This window comes from Protopterus annectens, chromosome 12.part0 (assembly GCF_019279795.1).
Source record: "Protopterus annectens isolate FY-2018-M chromosome 12.part0, PAN1.0, whole genome shotgun sequence".
Lineage (NCBI taxonomy): Eukaryota > Metazoa > Chordata > Ceratodontiformes > Protopteridae > Protopterus > Protopterus annectens.
The window spans coordinates 1,128,825,879-1,128,843,544 of record NC_056746.1 but is presented as its reverse complement, the minus strand read 5'-3'; the positions used below and the strand labels follow the sequence as shown (position 1 = coordinate 1,128,843,544).

The window sequence follows — 17,666 nt, the reverse complement described above, 5'->3', positions numbered from 1 at the left end:
ATTACCCTCGGATTTTGCTTGTTTGTACCTCTTACGGTAGTGACTTTGTCATTTGAACTTTGCCTAAAAAAGGCACTATAGGGGTGGCAAGAGCCTTAGCCAGTATCTGGAATCCTAAGGGCGACAGGTGCAGGCCATCTCTGGCAAAGCATCGTGGTCTGTCGATCATGTCGTCCCAGGCAGACAAATACTGGATCCCCTTAAAATGACAGCAGAAGCTTAGCCAATTGTTGAAGTCAATAATTTTGTCCTTGTACTGTGGTATCATTCTGGGTGATGGCAGGATGCTACTCAGGGTTAGGGTCATACCTACCTGGGATACAAGATCGGAGAGCTCCTCCATGTCTCTTTTCATGTAGTCCAGGGAGGTACGTCTCAGGTCATTCACACCAACATGGACAATGACAGTGTCCTATTTGTACTTAACGCATGCACTCAGGTCACTCCCCAATATGTGGCGGATCTTGGCACCTGACAGGCAGCTGACAGTAACTTTCTCCTTGTTTAATCTAGTGAGTGGAACATCAGTGTGCCTGACTATAGAGTCACCTATGACTAGAGTGTTGGGTACGTTGTTATGTCTTATGGGCTGTGGTTGAGTGACACACTGAATTTGTGGGCTGTGTCATTTGGGTTGTGTTGGGGGGGGGGGGGAGTGGAGTTTGCTTGCGTTTATGCTTTGATGTCCCTGATGCTTGGGCAGGTTTTTATTGAGAGCCTCCATGAATGTAGGTGTGTGTTTTGTGTTTCTATGTGTGTGTTTTGGTGGTGTATGTTTTGAGGGACTATGTGATGAGTGTGGTGTGGTGCAAGTGTTTACCTTCTCCTCTTGACTGTCTAGTCCAGTCTTGGGTGAAGAGAGCTTTGCTTCCAATTTGGCTATATAAGTGCATCTCTCACAGTTTGGCTATATAAGTGCATCTCTCACAGGTTGTAGTCTTGGGTGGTAGGAGGAGAGGGTTGTCTGTGTACATGAGGCAATTGTTGCATTGCCCCAAGATGCCCAGATTCATCAGGTAGAGAGGAGAAATCACTGGGAGATAACCCTTAGACATGCCTGGATAGGTGCTTATTTATTAAGTACTAAAAACTGCTTTCCTCTAGACAAGTGAGGAAAGTTGAGTGCTGTAGTAATTTGCAGCTTATGTAGTGCTCCAATAATAACACTGATATTTGTTCTGTTAAGAAAAACTGGAGGATTTTAGAGGAGAATATGGAATATTAAGTAAGGTTATTGGGGTGAATCCTAAGTTTATTTTTAAAACAACTACAGTATAAAAATAGATTCTATAGCATGGTACTAATATTATTGTACCAGTTGGTATGACTTCCAATAAAAAGAAGGGGATGTATAAATGTGTAATGTGTAGAATAATCAGGTTTATTTCAGAAGGTCATTTTTGTACATTTGAAACATTTAGATAAAACTATTGCAGTAACTGGGTTTATATTGCAGTTTGCATCTACTGCAAATGTTTTTATATAGGGATGACTTTTAGAACATTAAAGAGAATTAGCGAACATTTATATGCTATAAAGAGCAAAGGTATGAATAATGCTCTGTATAAAAATACTATGAGTTGTGAAGGTAGTAAAAAAATGTGTTTTTTCTGAGTTAGAACAAATTCCCAGAGATTTGAGGGGTGGAGACTATACAAGTTCCCAGAGATTTGAGAGGCAGAGACTATAAAAACAAAGCTGAACAAAAAGAAATGGTATTGCAGTTAAGACTGGGAGCCGACACTCTCCTGGGGTTAAATTAAACCATTAATATAAAGTGCTTTTTAAAGGGGCAAAGATTGAATTTGTGATTTCTGACTAGGCTAAATAACAGTACATGTTAAAGTTTTATATATTTTGGATCATTTAAGCATTGTAATTAGGGGGATTTTATAAATTGTTTTATTGGTTAATTAATTTATGTATTCATTAGATTGTGTATAAAAGTGAGGTGGAGGTTTTATTAATTCAGTCTGAAGAAGTCAGTTGTGATGAAAGCAAATAAAAGTTTTTTACGCTAAAGGCTTTTTTCTTGAGTTACTGTGGATTTCCTTCCAGCTACCTGGTTAATTTTTGGTTTTTGAGTTTAATATTCTTATTTTTGGGACTTTTCCTTATTTAAAGAAATTCCCCTTCTTGACCACCCCACCAAAACTCCCTTTTGTATTCTGCCTTTGCTGCCCTTTTATCTTCTTTGTCAGTGTCCCACACTTTCCTTTCTACCTCCTTTATGTCTTGCATTTTGTGCTCAACTTAGTTGCCATATTGGCGTTCTTTCTTTTGTTTACTCTTCTGAAACCCTTGTGCATAACACTAAGTATTTTATTCCTGACCCATTCGTATGTATTCATCATTACCTCGTTTTACCTCAGTCCCCTAATTTCTACAATCTCATCTCAAAGTAATTCTCTACCATATAATTGCACATACCAGAATTATTTACTTGTTTTTAATGTATCTATCTACAAGCTGCCTGAACAGTTTCACTTTCAAAAATTCATTCACCTCTTATTCCTTTTGGGCCCTGGCTCTTCGAATCATCCAGTCTGCTTCAGACAGAGTCATAATCTCCATGAGTGATGACCCTCTTCCACAGACCACAGTCCTTTATCGCCTCCAGTCCAATGTCCTCCTTCCTTAACCTGTCTGAGACCAACACACTATTGCTTTACTAGCAGTTTTCTTCATCACTATCCTAACATATTTTGTGAAATGTTCTTCATGTTTCACTGTTGCAGTCATCACATTTGGGTTGTCTGCCTGCAGGTAGCCCTCAGCTGGCCTGAATACCAGAGTCTTCGGATTTCTGTGTCGGATGCTGTCGCGTCTTCCCTGACTTCAGGTCATCAGGGTTATAAAACATGCAGCCAATGCCATTACATCAGTTTTTCTTGCCGTGCAGTGCCTGAAGCAGTTCGCAAGTGCCGGTCGGCCGTCTCCTGAAATTGTCGTTTTTGAGTTTCAGACCCGAAGTCTTCAAAAAAGATAAGTACCCCATTAGGGATCCTTTTTCTTGCTCCAACCGATGTCAGTAAAAGTTAATTGTCTTACCTGTGGAAAGCAAATACCTCCTAGAGAGTTTCATTCTTACTGCATCCCCTGTTTAGGCCCACACCACGACGTCCCTCGCTGTTGGTTTTGTGCCTTGTTCAACACCTGAACTATTTGTCGTCGGGCCATTTTTGCAGCCAATTACTTTCATACTCTATCTACGTACTCCAAAATGGCTTCGTTAAGCCATCCGACTACCGATCTTCTGAAAAAACATAAGGATAAAGACAGAGACAGACCGCATAGGTCCAAAACTGCCGACGATGCTTCTGTTAAGCTAGTTGCCAGTCCACCGGTAGTCAGGTGATTTTGCAGCCCCTGATATCCGCTACTTTAGATTCGCAGGCCTCTACTGAGACCCATTCGGAGTCCGGTATGCCGCAAGATGCTTCTTCGACTATGGAACCTGTGGATGTCTCTCACTGTGCAGGCACTGGCTTCTGAGGGTGTATTCAGGCCTACAGACATTCATGTTAAACTGACGCCATCATTTCCATCCAGAAGTTCTGAATTCCTCAGGCCAAAAACTCACTACGCCTAGAAAACAGGCGACCAAACTGCAGGCTCAGGCCCATATGCCTCAAAAACAAATGCTTAGAATTGCTGAAGACCTTATTATCTTAATTAGGGGAAGCCAGCCTTCCCCCTCCAAGAGACCTAGAACTGATTTTCTTTGTGATTCTTCTGATCAGGAATCTGTTCTGCTCCTTCTGATTACCATGATTTGCCCTTATCTACTTATGAGGATTCTGATGCAGAGGATTCCATTCCCTCTGCTTCCTCCAGAAGATTTTTCTTTCGGTGAAACCTTGCATACTCTTAGGGAGCATTTCCACTGGGAAAGCCAGAATTACCGAGTCCAAAAAGAGACGTGGGGAATTCTTATTCATGCCTCAACACAGGCCTTTAGCTATCCCTCCTGTTCTGGACATTGTAAATGATGCTTTCTTGGAATCTAATCTTACCCCAGACACTTTGCCTCCAGCTCCCAGAAAACCTGACTGGTACTACAGAGTACCTGACTCTCTCAAGTTCCTCTTCAACAATCCTTCTGCGGATCCAGAGACCATTTCCCAAGGGCCAAAAGGCATTAAGTCTACTGCTGACAAAAATCCTACCCCTTCTGATAGAGATTCTAGAGCCTTAGACAGATGGGGTAAGAAGGTATACACTTCTGCTTCTTTGGTCATTAGGGCTTTATATTGCCAGGTTCATATGTCAAAGTATCAGCAGCATATTGTGGGAGTACTTAAACAGAAAATGATGTTGATTCCTGATTGTGCTGAACACAAAGAATTGCAAGATTTAATGCATTCTGCAGAACAAGTTGGTAAACATACTTTGCAATGTGGTTTTGACGCTTTAGAAGTATCTTGGAGGGCTGCTGTCACTGGGTCTGTATTTAGAAGGCATGCTTGGCTTAAGGAGCAAAACTTGCCAGATCATGTTAAAGCTAAATTACTGGATGCTCCCTTAAACCAAGACTGCCTTTTTGGCAAGAAAGCAGAAGAAGTCCTCAAAAGGATGGAGGAAAAAGCTAAATCTGTGCAAACTGTTAAAGATTTCCTACAAGTACAGCAGATTCAGTAGGCATTGGCCTTCAAAGAACTGGTCCTTTCCAGTCCCTTCCAGGCTTTTTCAGTCCAAACCCAGGAACAGCACACCACTTAGGCTGCAGTCTCAGGCTACGCACAGATCTAAGCAGTGGGGGGCTCCCACTTCCAAAGCAGGAAGTAGTAAGCCACCCCCTATGGAAAAATGGCACAATGACTTAGCCTCAACCCTTCCAAGCCCTGCTCAACTACCTGCTCCCTTAGGAGGAAAGCTCACCCTGCATGCAAAAAACTGGGAACTCATTACCCAGGACAAATGGGTTTTGGGCATAGTTTCCCAAGGATACAGATTCCACTTCCACACACTACCAACCCCAGATGGTTGGCCAGACCTACCCTCCAAATCAGTGGGCAGAGGCCCAACAGCAGGTTCTCTCTCTTCTCAGTATCAGGGCTATTCAACCTGTCCCAGCAGAAGAAAGGGGACAAGGTTTTTATTCAAGACTTTTTCTGTACCCAGAAAAGACGACTCCTGACGTCCTATCCTGGACCTTTCTATTCTAAACACCTTTCTGGTGGTTCCAAAATTCAAAATGCTAACTCTTCAACAGCTTCTTCCCATGCTAGCCAAGGATGCCTGGCTGGCAACCCTAGACTTAAAGGAAGCTTACCTGCACATCCCAATAAGAGGATCCTGCAGACAATACCTATGTTTCAGGGCGGGCTCCATGCACTTTCAGTTCTCTGCACTTCTCTTTGGCTTATCTACTGTGCCCAGGGTGTTCACAAAGTGTCTAGCACCAGCCATTGCATTTTGCAGGCAGAGAAATATTCAAATTTACTCATACTTGGACAATTGTCTGATTCAGGCAGAAAGCCAGGACTTGCTATTACAACACCTGGCATTCATAAAGAAACTTCTAACCTCGCTGGGGTACACCATCAACAAAAAGAAATCTCACCTAGTACCCTGCCACAGATTGTATTCCTGGGAGCAAGCTTGAACACAACTTCCCAGATGGCATTGCTCGCTCTGAAGAAACAAGTTTATTTGACAACCTACTTTAAACTATTGGCCACAAAACCCCAGCTATCTGCAAGGAAAATACTGCAAGCTCTGGGGTTCATAGCCTCTTGCATTCTACTAATTCCATATGCAAGACTGCATATGAGGAAACTCCAATGGTATCTAAAAAGCCTATGGTGTCAACATTCTCAGGACCTTGAAACAATGATTTCTATCATTCCTTGTATGAAGACAGAGTTCCTTTGGTGGGCAGAGGCCTGCTACCACAACAAGGGACTCCCTTTCACTCTACCCCCTGCTGCCCAAACCCTAACAGACACATCAGACTATGCATGGGGGGCTCATATGGCAGGGGAGTGTATTCAGGGCAAATGGGACCCGAGACAGATGCACCTGCATATCAATCAAAAATAAATGTTAGCTGTACAGAATGCTCCGACAGCCTTCAAAGACCGTATTCTTTCAGGACAACTATTGGTAAAGACAGACAGACACCACAGTTATGTGGTACATAAACAAGCAAGGGGGAACCCACTTGTACTCTCTCTGCAGACTAGCCATGGCTCTGTGGAACACAGCCTTGAGCTACCAAGTGCACCTACAAGCTCAATTCCTGCAAGGCGAGGTAATTCACTGGCAGATGACCTAAGCAGAAATCTCATGGACCCACATGAATGGAAACTGGAACCAAAAATATTCAACCTCTTGAGGAACAAATGGGGGACCCCAGATATAGACCTGTTTGCCTCCCCTCAAAACTACCAATTGGACAAATTCTGCACAAGGACTTCCTACAGTCAAGCTTGGAAAGTGAATGCCCTGTCCTTTATCTGGGAAAGCCTCTCTGTTTATGCCTTTCCCCCACTGTCTCTCCTCTGGAAGGTTCCACTAAAGATCAAACAGGACAAGCCAAGGACAATACTGATTGCACCAGACTGGCCACGCCAGCACTGGTACTCCCTCTTGCACAGTATGACACTGCTACAACTATGGCACTTGCCTCAGACCCCTTCCCTGCTGTCCTAGCAGGTGGGCCAGATTCTGTACCCTCAGCTTCCAACCCTGAACCTTGCAGCCTGGCTAATTTCTTGAGCTCTCCTCTAGCATCCCTCAGTAAGCAGGTGCTCGATGTCATTCTGGAGTCAAGGAGGCCTAGTACTAGAAAATCCTAAGCTGAAAAGTGGAAAAGATACTGTTCCTGGAGCCAGGCTCAGGGGATGGGCACAACGGTGCCCAGCTTACCTCATATTCTACAGTACTTAACAGAAATGCTCCACAAGGGCCTATCCTTCTCGTCAATTAAAATTCATGCCTCTGCCATTTCAACACATTGTAATACTGAGCCACCCCTCTTCTATCTCCCCTTGCTAAAACAGTTCCTTAGAGGGGCCAAAAATTTAAGACCCCCCCCCCAGAAGAGCTCCCACTCCAGCCTGGGACCTTAACTTTGTATTGGAAAAGCTCCCCCCCCCCCTTTGAGCCAGCTGCAACAACAGAGTTGAAATTCCTTTCTTGGAAAACAGCCTTCCTTCTAGCCATCACTTTAGCAAGAAGAGTGTCTGAATTACAGGCCCTCATGGCAGTGGAATCCTTCATTATCTTCCATGCGGACAGGGTTTCCCTCAGGATTAATCCTTCCTTTATGTCCAAGGTGGTGTCTAGTGTGGCCCTAAATCAGTCCATTCATTTGCCTACTTTTTTCCCTAATCCACAAAACAAAGGGGAACGAATACTGCACTCTCTGGGCGTGCACAGACAACTTAGATTCTATTTGGACAGGACTAAGCCTCTCAGAAAATCTGAACAGCTGCTAGTTGGCTTTGCTGCAGGGGCAGAGGGGAAGGCCATTTCAAAGCAAACCATTTCCAAATGGATAACCCATTGCATTCATTTCTGCTACAAGCACCATAGAAAACCTACCCCACAGGGTATAAGATCACATTCCACCAGGGCTGCATTTACCTCTGCGGCATTTCTCAGAGGAGTCCCTACCAGGGACATCTTAGAAGCTGCTCTCTGGAGCTCTGTACATACCTTCACCAAGCATTACCACATGCCTATATTTTCTAAATCCAGAGCTGGATTTGCCACTGCAGTCTTGCAAGGCTTAATAGCTGGCCCTAATGCTCTTTAACATCCTACTCCCTTCCTTAGCTTTGGGAATCAACCCAAATGTAATGACTGCAACAGTGAAACACGAAGAACATAGTACAGATGTGTACACTTACCATAAATGTAGATGTTCGAGTGTATTCACTGTTGCAGTCCTGGTTACCCTCCCTCCAGCCCCCTGACTTCTCTTGGCTCTACCTTTCCTTCTTGTTGGTATAGTTATTTTTTTCTTGTGTATTTGCTTTTTGATGGGGGTGTACCATACCATATAATTGCTTCCTATTGTGGGGGCACCTGACATCAGGGGCAAGAAAAACTGATGTAATGGCATTGGCTGCATGTTTTATACCCCTAACAATCAGACGTCAGAGAAGAAGCGACAGCATCCGAAGCAGAAATCTGAAGACTCTCGTATTCAGGCTGGCTGAGGGCTACCTGCAGGCAGATAACCCAAATGCGATGACTTTAACAGTGAATACACTCGAACATCTACATTTATGGACTGCAACAGTGAATACACTCGAACAACTACATCTATACCAAACGATTGCAGCCCCCCAAACATCTCTAATGCCCAAGTGAGAACTGCTCTCTCCAAAGCAAAAAACACAGCATCCATGGGACCTGATGGTGTCCCCGGCTGTGTGCTCCACGAACTCAACGAGGAATTAAACCCACAGCTAGGACAGCTGTTTAATCATAGTCTCACCTCTGGATAACGTACCCAGGGAGTGGCGCACTGTGACTGTGGTCCCACTTCACAAAGGCGGTGCCTCCACCGACCCTAGAAATTACCGGCCCATTAGCTTGACAAGTCTTATCTGCAAAGCCATGGAGAGGATCATAATGGACCTCATAAATAAAGACATAGGGAATTTGCAGACTTTGGATCCAACCCAGTTTGGCTTTGTCAAAGGCAGATCATGCCTTTTAAACTTGGTTGACTTTTTCGAAACAGTCACCAAAGCCATTGATGAGGGAAAGGCAGTCCATACAGCCTACCTCGATCTGGCGAAGGCCTTCGATACAATACCCCACTCGGGTATCATTGAAAAACTCTTCAGCTTAAATGTTAACCCATACATCACAAGATGGGTTGCAAACTGGCTGAGTGACAGAACCCACAGGGTCAGAGTTGCTGGCGCCATGTCAGACTCAAAGCCTGTCACAAGTGGTGTCCCACAGGGCTCAGTCCTGGGCCCACTCTTGTTCGGCATCTACTTTTCCAAGTACAAGCAAACACAGGAGGGTTATGGCTGACAAAGTTTGCAGATGACTGCAAACTGGGCGCCAGAGTCGAAAACACATCTGACACAGATATCCTTCAGAAGGGTCTCACAGAAACGGATAACTGGTGCCAGAGTCATGGCCTAAAGTTAAATGCCAAAAAATGCATAGTCATACCCTTCGGGAAAAACAAGGTTACCCCTAGCTACCATATAGGTGGCAATCCACTGAGCACAGAAGTTATCAGGGACCTGGGGACCCAGGTTGACAGTAGCCTGTCATTCGACACCCATGTAGCTAAAGTAGTTAGGAAGACCTTCTACATTGCCCACCTTATCATGAAGGGATTCACATCTAGATCAAGGGAGGTCATAGTCTCCCTATACTCATCACTCATCAGACCAATGATCGAGTACATTGCCCCATTCGGAATGTATCTGACCCGACACTTGCAGCAGCTGGAGAGGCCACAAAAGTTCCTCACCAAAAGGATAAAGGGTCTCAAAAATCTGTCCTATACTGCCCGACTGAAAGAACTCCAGCTCTATTCAGTCGCTTACCGCTTGCTCAGAGGTGACCTTTGCCTGACATACAAGGCTATGTCAAACCCAGATTTGATGAATATGCTTCACCTCAAAAAATCTAGATCTGTCTGAGCCACAAGGGCGGGAGACTTAAACCTCGACACGGCTATTAATAGGACGTGCTGGAGGGATAGATTCATCACCCAAAGACTCCCTATGCTGTGGAACAAAATCCCGGTATATGTGAGGCAGAGCACCTCGCTGGCCTTGTTCAAGAGAAATCTTGACCAATGGATGGGAGATCGCAGATATACCCCAGGGATTACCTCAGTGTCACTGCTCGACAGAGGCACAGCAAAATAATGGGTATAGTTCCCCATACTAAAGGGGTGGCGTAAGCCACAAAACTATGGGCTAGGCTTGTAAATGCCCTCGGGCAGATAGCCTAGTATGAACCTATGAACCTATTTATGGTAAGTGTACAGAACTGTACTTTCTCTGTCTCTCTCACTTCTGTTACCGTTCTCTTCCCCTCTGAATTTGTAATCGTCTACGTTTCTGCAGGTCACCTCTATATAACCTGAACGTCCTTTACCCTGACACCTCTGTCACACCTGGTCTTGTGTGCCAATCTGCATTGCCCATATTCTGCAATTAACCCATCTTCCCACTCTGACCCATTGCAGTGAATTAGTTATCCAGCCCTGCTCAGTATTGCCTTTGTTTTTATTTCTTTTTCATTTTTAGCCTTTTGCCTGAATTTACTTTATTCTTTTACCTGCTGCAGATTACTGATTTATTTTAGATCCATATAGTGGCTAACTATGTGTGATCATTTTCTGATGTCTGAAGCAGGATGAAGAACTTAGTGGGTGGTTAAACTCTCTGTCTTATACTTAGAACATGCATATAAATCAGAATAAAATAAAACATGTATATTTGTCTTTTTTATACACAGATAGTACATGTATTTGTGTGTGTGTTACCTTTATGTATCTATATGTCTATCTATCTATATCCATATATAATGCGTGTGTGTGTAAAAAACTGTGTTTATGTATGTTACCAATCAGCAAAGAACAAAGTCTTCGATTCTCAAAATATCAAATAAAAAACAATGAATCTCAGACAATCAGAAAAAAATACAACTTTCTTTGAAGGAGGCAAGCATCCCCTGCCCTTTCATCTCTGAGACTGCACAATACTAGGGAAGGGGCAAATTCCACTTCTCTCTGTACTGCGACCTCCAGCAAATGCCAACATGTTTCGATCATATGGCTATTCTATCATAACTCATTTGATTTTCTGAACATTCAACAAAATTAAAGTAATCCATGCACATATGTACAGAGAATGAGGAATATGTATGTGCCTTGTATCATGAAAAGTCTCACAGAAATTAGCTAGCTGATTAATTTCTCATTCTTGCTAATATAATCATTTATCTCTGTAGTGGTGTTTAAAATAACGGTATAGGCTAGAAGCAGAAGTCAGGAAGCTGGTTCCTCAGCTAGGACGATCATTGCAGACTAGAGCAGAGATTTTGCCTGAAGATTTGTGGTTCCGGTTGTTGGATGGCTCACTCTGGTAGTCCTGTTGGTATGGCTTGAAGAAAGATATGGGAAAGATTTTTTGTAGAGCAGGAAGGAAGGCCTCATCAAGGCCTGCTTCTATGAAATTTATTTTATAGCCTGGTTGTTGGAAGGGGTGTGTGGGATTGAGCCTGTGTGTGTGGGATGGAGCTTGTATAAAACATGCTCGGTGGAACTGCCTCTGTGGATTCTGAAACTTGCATAAAAGGTACTGTAAGTAGTGTAAATAGCTTTGGCACTAACTGAAGAGTTGAGTGACCTTTAATTTCATGTTATTCTTAAAGCAAAGTTGTTTTGTTTTGGTACATCTGCCTACACTATGTTTTCTGATTGTATTTCTCACACACTGGAATATTCAAAGGTATACCACACAGTCTTATAGGGTTGACCCTGCTCCCACAATTAAACATCAGCCCACCATCTCAAATAGAAAGATAACACCAGTATTTAGGCAAGTGAAGCCCTTTATTAGAAAATTTAAGTAGTTTCTCATATTACTGCTGCAGTACGTTCACATGTCACTTGCAGCAAGCACACTTGTATGGGATAGCAATAGGGCAGAATGATCAGAATTCAGTTGGCAGCTTCCAAGATGGAAGACTCTGCTTAGAATGAAGGCAGAGATCTGCTTTCTCATCCTTGAAAGGAGGAGCCACTTAACTCCTAATGCAGGAGCACTGCCTTAGAGAAGGCCCAGTACTACTGCTCATTGCTGAGGGACTTGGGGGTGGGCCAACCCAAATGGTGTTTACATTCTAGGTGGGCATTACAGTTGTGTAGAAGAGTACACATGCAGGATTTTGGAGTAATTAGGCATCACACCACCCATGTTGGTGGAGAGGGCAAGAAACATAAAAAATCTTCTAACTTCCTGCAGAGTTATGGCCACTATTCATCTTTTTTCTTTATCTTTTTTTTTTTTTTTTTGGGGGGGAGGGGGGAGTAATGTTTTGATGCTTCCTGAATAAGGGATAAATAGACTAAAATAATAATATAAAAAATCCTGCTTAAAGTTTTAGCAGATTATTGACAAATTTGATTATCAACAGAAAATGTTTTTTTTTTCTGCTTTTTAAAGTGATGCACTTTTTTCTTTCCAATTTCAGAAAATTTATAAAGCTGTTCTGCATTCCTTCATGATCTGTAGATCTTTTAGTACACTAGAGTTTGTTGAACTGTGATAAGTACTCATTTCTAATTGTAGTTTTAATATTCTTTCCAGGATGAATCACTGAAACATTATGTGAAGAAATATGGGCAAAAAAATTGGAAACTCATTGCTAGTCATTTTTCGGTAAGTAGTCTGTACTTCATGTGATGCTGTTAAATGTCTTTTCATTCCCCCACCCAAAAAAAAAAAAAAACCTGCCGCATACGCTTTTTCTATTCCTTTTGCTGCTTTGAAGAGAGTGTCAACTTCTGTAGCCCTTTTTTTCCCAGTCTGTGTGTGTTTTTGTATTTTATATATATATATATATATATATATATATATATATATATATATTTTTTTTTTTTGTGTGTGTGTGTGTGTGTGTGTGTGTGTATAATGTATAAAAGCTTTGTGTTTCCAGCGGGTGAAAGCCCACAAAATGAGAGATGTTGGGAGAAGATTTTGCTTCTCTTCCCATTGTTGCTTTAAGTTTCTCATCAGCCACTGTTTTGCTACTTTTTGTTACAGGATCAGTGGACACCCAGCCAGTAACTGTCAACATTTGTAGGTACGTCATCTTCAACTGTGGTTGATATTTTTGGTCTTCCTATCTTCCCCATCAACTGCACTGTTGGTGCTAATTCTTTTAGTGCTGAGCTTCTTGGTTCTGGGGGTTAGGGTTGGGGAGTTGAATTTAGTGTCGGCAGTGATATATTGGTGCAATGGTTGGTATTGCTGGGCATCTCAATCTCTGTGAAGTCAGACAAGTTAGTGTCCTCACCTCTATTGTCAATGTTCTATTTGCTGATATTTTCCAGCCACTGGTCCTTCTGTACATGAATTCTAATTGACATTGCCATCTGTACTGGCTTGGTGGTAGAGGATCAGAATGCTACCATACAAGTTATTTTCATATCTCTGGCTATTTTCATCTGCTCATCCTCAGAATCCTCCCCACCAAGGATACTGAGAATGCATTCGTGCAAGAAGCATAACTTCTCCCTGAAGTTATATGTTCTAAATACTGAAGACTGGGGCAAAGGTGATTCATAGTCATTCCCTCTGGCGGACCCCTGATTTGGGGAAATCCTAAAGCTCATACAGAAAAGGAAGATTATAGCCCTGCAGTCTATCTTCTTTCCCCTTTAGAAGATTCTGGCTGAGGCTGTCTGATCTCCCACCTTGACCTCGCGGATGTTGTGTCCACCAGACAGAGTATTTTCCTTTATTTGAAAGGCAGGGAAATATTCCAATATGATTGTCCCTATTTTTGGAAGACCGGACACTATTCTTTGTGCTCTTATACAGTGGGATGTCTAAATACAGACCCTGGCTATAGAATGCATTGCTTTTGCAGCAACTTTGAAGAGGAACGCTTACTTCCCAGAGTACAGTGATCGACCCTCTCAACCTCGAACAAAGAATGCAGGGTTCTCGATCACCACTGAAAGTAATCTTAAGTGCCCTTATAAAAAAATGTGAAAGATGCAGAACCATTTGTTTTGCATGTTAAGGTTTCAGCGGGAATTTGTATTTAAACTAGTTAAGACATAGAAGCAGTTGCTGGAGAATGAAGTAGCACTTACTGTGAAGCTGCCATCAGTATCTAACCTGTCCATGCTTTTGGCTTGTGACCCTGCAGGAGGAGCAGTTTCTGCTGGCATTGCTGTTTGCTGTCATGCCTTGCTGTGTTTAACTGTCTTTGGACGTTTCAAGGCATTAATGTCCTGGTTAATAACACTAACCTTTTTAGGACCAAAGAGAGAAAAAGTTGAGAGTGAGAAGATTGCAAGACTGCCATGGCTGTGGGCATCTGCTTTGAGATGCCACAAATGTACCCTTTGCAAGGACACAGTCTTTGGAGATTCAAGCTACCAATCAAACAGTAGCCCTTTTATAGAAAATAATCCAAGGCAGATCGTTATAAAACAAGGAGACAGTTTGAAAATAGGCTCAAGCATGAAGAGTGAAAAGCAGCTAGGCCAGGCAGCAGGGCAGATCATCAGGGAACATAGGTCATCTACCAGTACAAGTGCCTTTGTATTCTACTTTTCATTCCTCTTTGCCCTCTACTCCTAGCATTTAATCTACGATATGTTACAAGTGAACAATATATATATATATATATATATATATATATATATATATATATATATATATATATATATAATATGGTAAAAATATGTAGGAGTTTAGTTCCAATGCAATGACAACTCTGTAAAGAAGTATTCTTGACCATTGTTGTACTTGTTAAATGGAGCAGAAGTTCAATACAATACAATACCCACAATGGAAGAATAGAATAACGTATTCAAGCCTATAGTGCCTTTTTATGTATATTTCAAACCAAGAAGAAACTTTACAGTGTGAAGGGTAATGATGTTCACTTCTGAATTATGTTTTGCACTTAGTTCACTTAATAAAAATCGCACTGTAAAATATAACTATAAAATACGTTCTACAAAATAATAAAATAGAAAATAGTAGGTAGTCCACAGTTGAGTTAAAAATGGGATGTCCTTAATTGAAACACACAGACAAGCAATCCTAGGTAAGTATAATGAAAAGCAACAAAAATATTCCTTGTTTATATATAATCAGTTTTGAGCAGGGGAGTAGTTACAGAGGGTGTTTTTTGTTAAGAGCCATAAAAGCATTAAAATTATTCCTTTTGCCAAGTCCCCCTTCCCCTTAACACCATAGTGTAATTAGCGACTGTGCTACCTAAAACTGAAACTGAAAAGCTAGAGACAAATTACAATCCAAGACCAGTTTGCTAACACTTTGTATAGGCTAACCAACTAATCCAAAACTTTATTAATTACGAAACTAACTAAAAAAATGACTGACAAAAAGATCGGCCACTAGACATATACCAGAATAAATATCAAATATACAACTTTTAACAAAGATTGCTTTTGTATCCGATAAATACTTCTTCAGATTTGTGTGTCAAAAACAAATAATAATATGACTGAACATTTATATAGATATACAACTGAAAACTTTAGTAAGAAACGCATAAAAATAATTGCTAAGATGGAAATAGTGATATATGTATCACTAAGGCCATGGCGATCTGTTAATGTGGCATCTGACTAAGAAAACATTTAGTGTGTGCAAGAGTGCACTTGAGTAATTGCAAACATTAAAAAAGAAAAAGACTAGGCCCATGTACATTATGTGCGCTATCAGACTCTCACTGCTTAAAAGGAAAAAGTGCAACAAAAGTGTTAATCTTAAAATCTAAAGTAGCATTTGATGTGGAGCCATCACAAATGATTAATGTATACATGAGCCACCTAAAGTATGTCCTTTATAACATTGTAAGTTGGTACTAAAAGTAGTAAACAGTGTTTGATATTTGTTTTTAAACACACTAGCATTAATCAGTCCCATATCAGTCTTTTGATAGTCTTTTAAACAGTGAGGCAGTTTCCTGAGATCTAGTATGCTTTTTATGGAGCAATAATAAAGTCCCGGTTTTCTAAAAGAGTTTCAGCTGCCACAGTAGTTCACTTTTTCTTAAAAGATTACAGATGTCTCCTTCCAGTTCCGAACAGGTTCACATGGTCAATCATTTGAAATTTAAGTCAGTGTCTTTATTATTTATTTTTTATTATTGCTCCATAAAAAATTATTTTATTATTGCTCCATCTTTTTATTTATTATTATTATTTAAACGTACTAGATCTCAAACTGCCACACTGTTTAAAAGACTATTAAAAGACTGTTATGGGACTGATTAATACTGACATTACTTTATTTATATTGTGTTTAAAAACAAATCTCAAACACGGTTTACTACTTTTAGTACTAACTTACAATGTTATAAAGGACATACTTTAGGTGCCTCATGTATACATTAATCATTGTTGATGGCTCTACCTTAAATGCTACTTTAGATTTTTAAGCTGAACACTTTTATACTTTTTCCTTTTAGGCAGTGAAAGTCTAATAGTGCACACAATGTGCATGGGCCAAGTTTTTCTTTTTCTGTTTTAAAGGTTGCAATTACTCTTGAGTGCACTCTTGCACACTCTAAGTATTTTCTTAAATGCCACACTTACAGATTCCCATGGCCTTAGTGCTTTATTTTTAGCATTTTTCACTGTATTTCCAGCTTAGCAATTCTTGTTTTTCATCCTACGTAGGTTTTCAGTTGTATATCTGTTTACATGTTCATTCATGTTGTGATTTGTTTTTGACACACAAACCTGATGAAGTATTTATCTGATATGAAAGTGAATTTTGTTAAAAGTATATTTAGTAATATTTATTCTGGTAGATATCTAGTGGTAGATCTTTTTGTCAAGTTAGTTTTGTAATTAATAAAGTTTTGGATTAGTTGGTTAGCCTATACAAAGTGTTGTTAAACTGGTTTTAGATTGTAATTTGTCTCTAGCTTTTCGATTTCAGTTTTAGGTAGCACAGTCTCTGATTACACTATGCTGTTAAGAGGGAAGGGGGACTTGGCTAAAGGAATAATTTTAATGCTTTTATTGCTCTTAACACAACCACCCTCTGTAACTACTCCCCTGCTCCAAACTGATGTATAAATAAGGAATGTTTTTGATTCTTTTCATTATACTCTACTAGGATCGCTTGTTTGTGTTTCAATAAAGCATATTACATTTTTAACTGAACTGTGGACTACCAACTCTCTTTTTTTGTTCATTTTTTTTAGCACGTATTTTACAGTTATATTTTACAGTTCGATTTTTATTAAGTGAATGAAGTGCATAACATAATTCAGGAAATGCACACCACACCCTCTACACTGGGAATTTTTTTCTTGGTTTGTTTTGGACCCAGTATAAGTTGCATACTGGGTTTTTCTGATACTTTGAGGGATAACACAGATTTTTCTCTGTGTATATTTACAGTTAATACTCCTAGTTCTTATGAAGCAGAAACCTTTTTGGGTCCGATTTCTTTAACTAAGCAACTTTCCAGTTAATAATATGCAGTATTAGAAAGGCCAAGGATGAGTCACAGTCTGCCACTTATTGTTCATATTTCCATAACCGAGAGGCATGTGATGCAATGCCTCTGTCATGTGAAAATGATATAATGAGAAGCATGAAAGTTCATTGTCAGTGTTCATTATATCACACTACACTGTAGATTTTACTAGTTTGTCAGTAATTATGAAAATAAGCAGTACTTTTCATATGTACCAAGTGACTTACAAACTATTGCATGTCATCAGGTGAAACTGTAGATGTTGAAGAAAGCTATCCTTTAAATTTGTGCTGTAAGTTACACATCTTGAGAGATGTTTAGTGTTTTGTAATGCTAATTAAGCATATGTTTTCAAATGTCTTTAAATATCTCGATCAACATGCACCCAGAGATGATTTGTCTCAGTAAAGCTTATAGCTGGTTAACAAAATCATTCTAACAATATATGTCTAGGTTGTACAGTTT

At 40.6% G+C, this 17,666-nt stretch overlaps 1 protein-coding gene across 3 annotated transcripts in view; it reads left to right on the top strand.

Annotated features, from left to right (window-relative positions):
* MYBL2 (MYB proto-oncogene like 2) overlaps window positions 1–17,666 on the top strand; it is a 779,549-nt gene that overhangs the window by 110,370 nt on the left and 651,513 nt on the right. For all 3 annotated transcript variants that reach the window (XM_044090138.1, XM_044090137.1, XM_044090139.1), the window contains exon 3: window positions 12,309–12,380. In XM_044090138.1, the coding sequence (XP_043946073.1) occupies window positions 12,309–12,380 (72 nt within the window). The remainder of the gene's footprint in view (window positions 1–12,308; window positions 12,381–17,666) is intronic.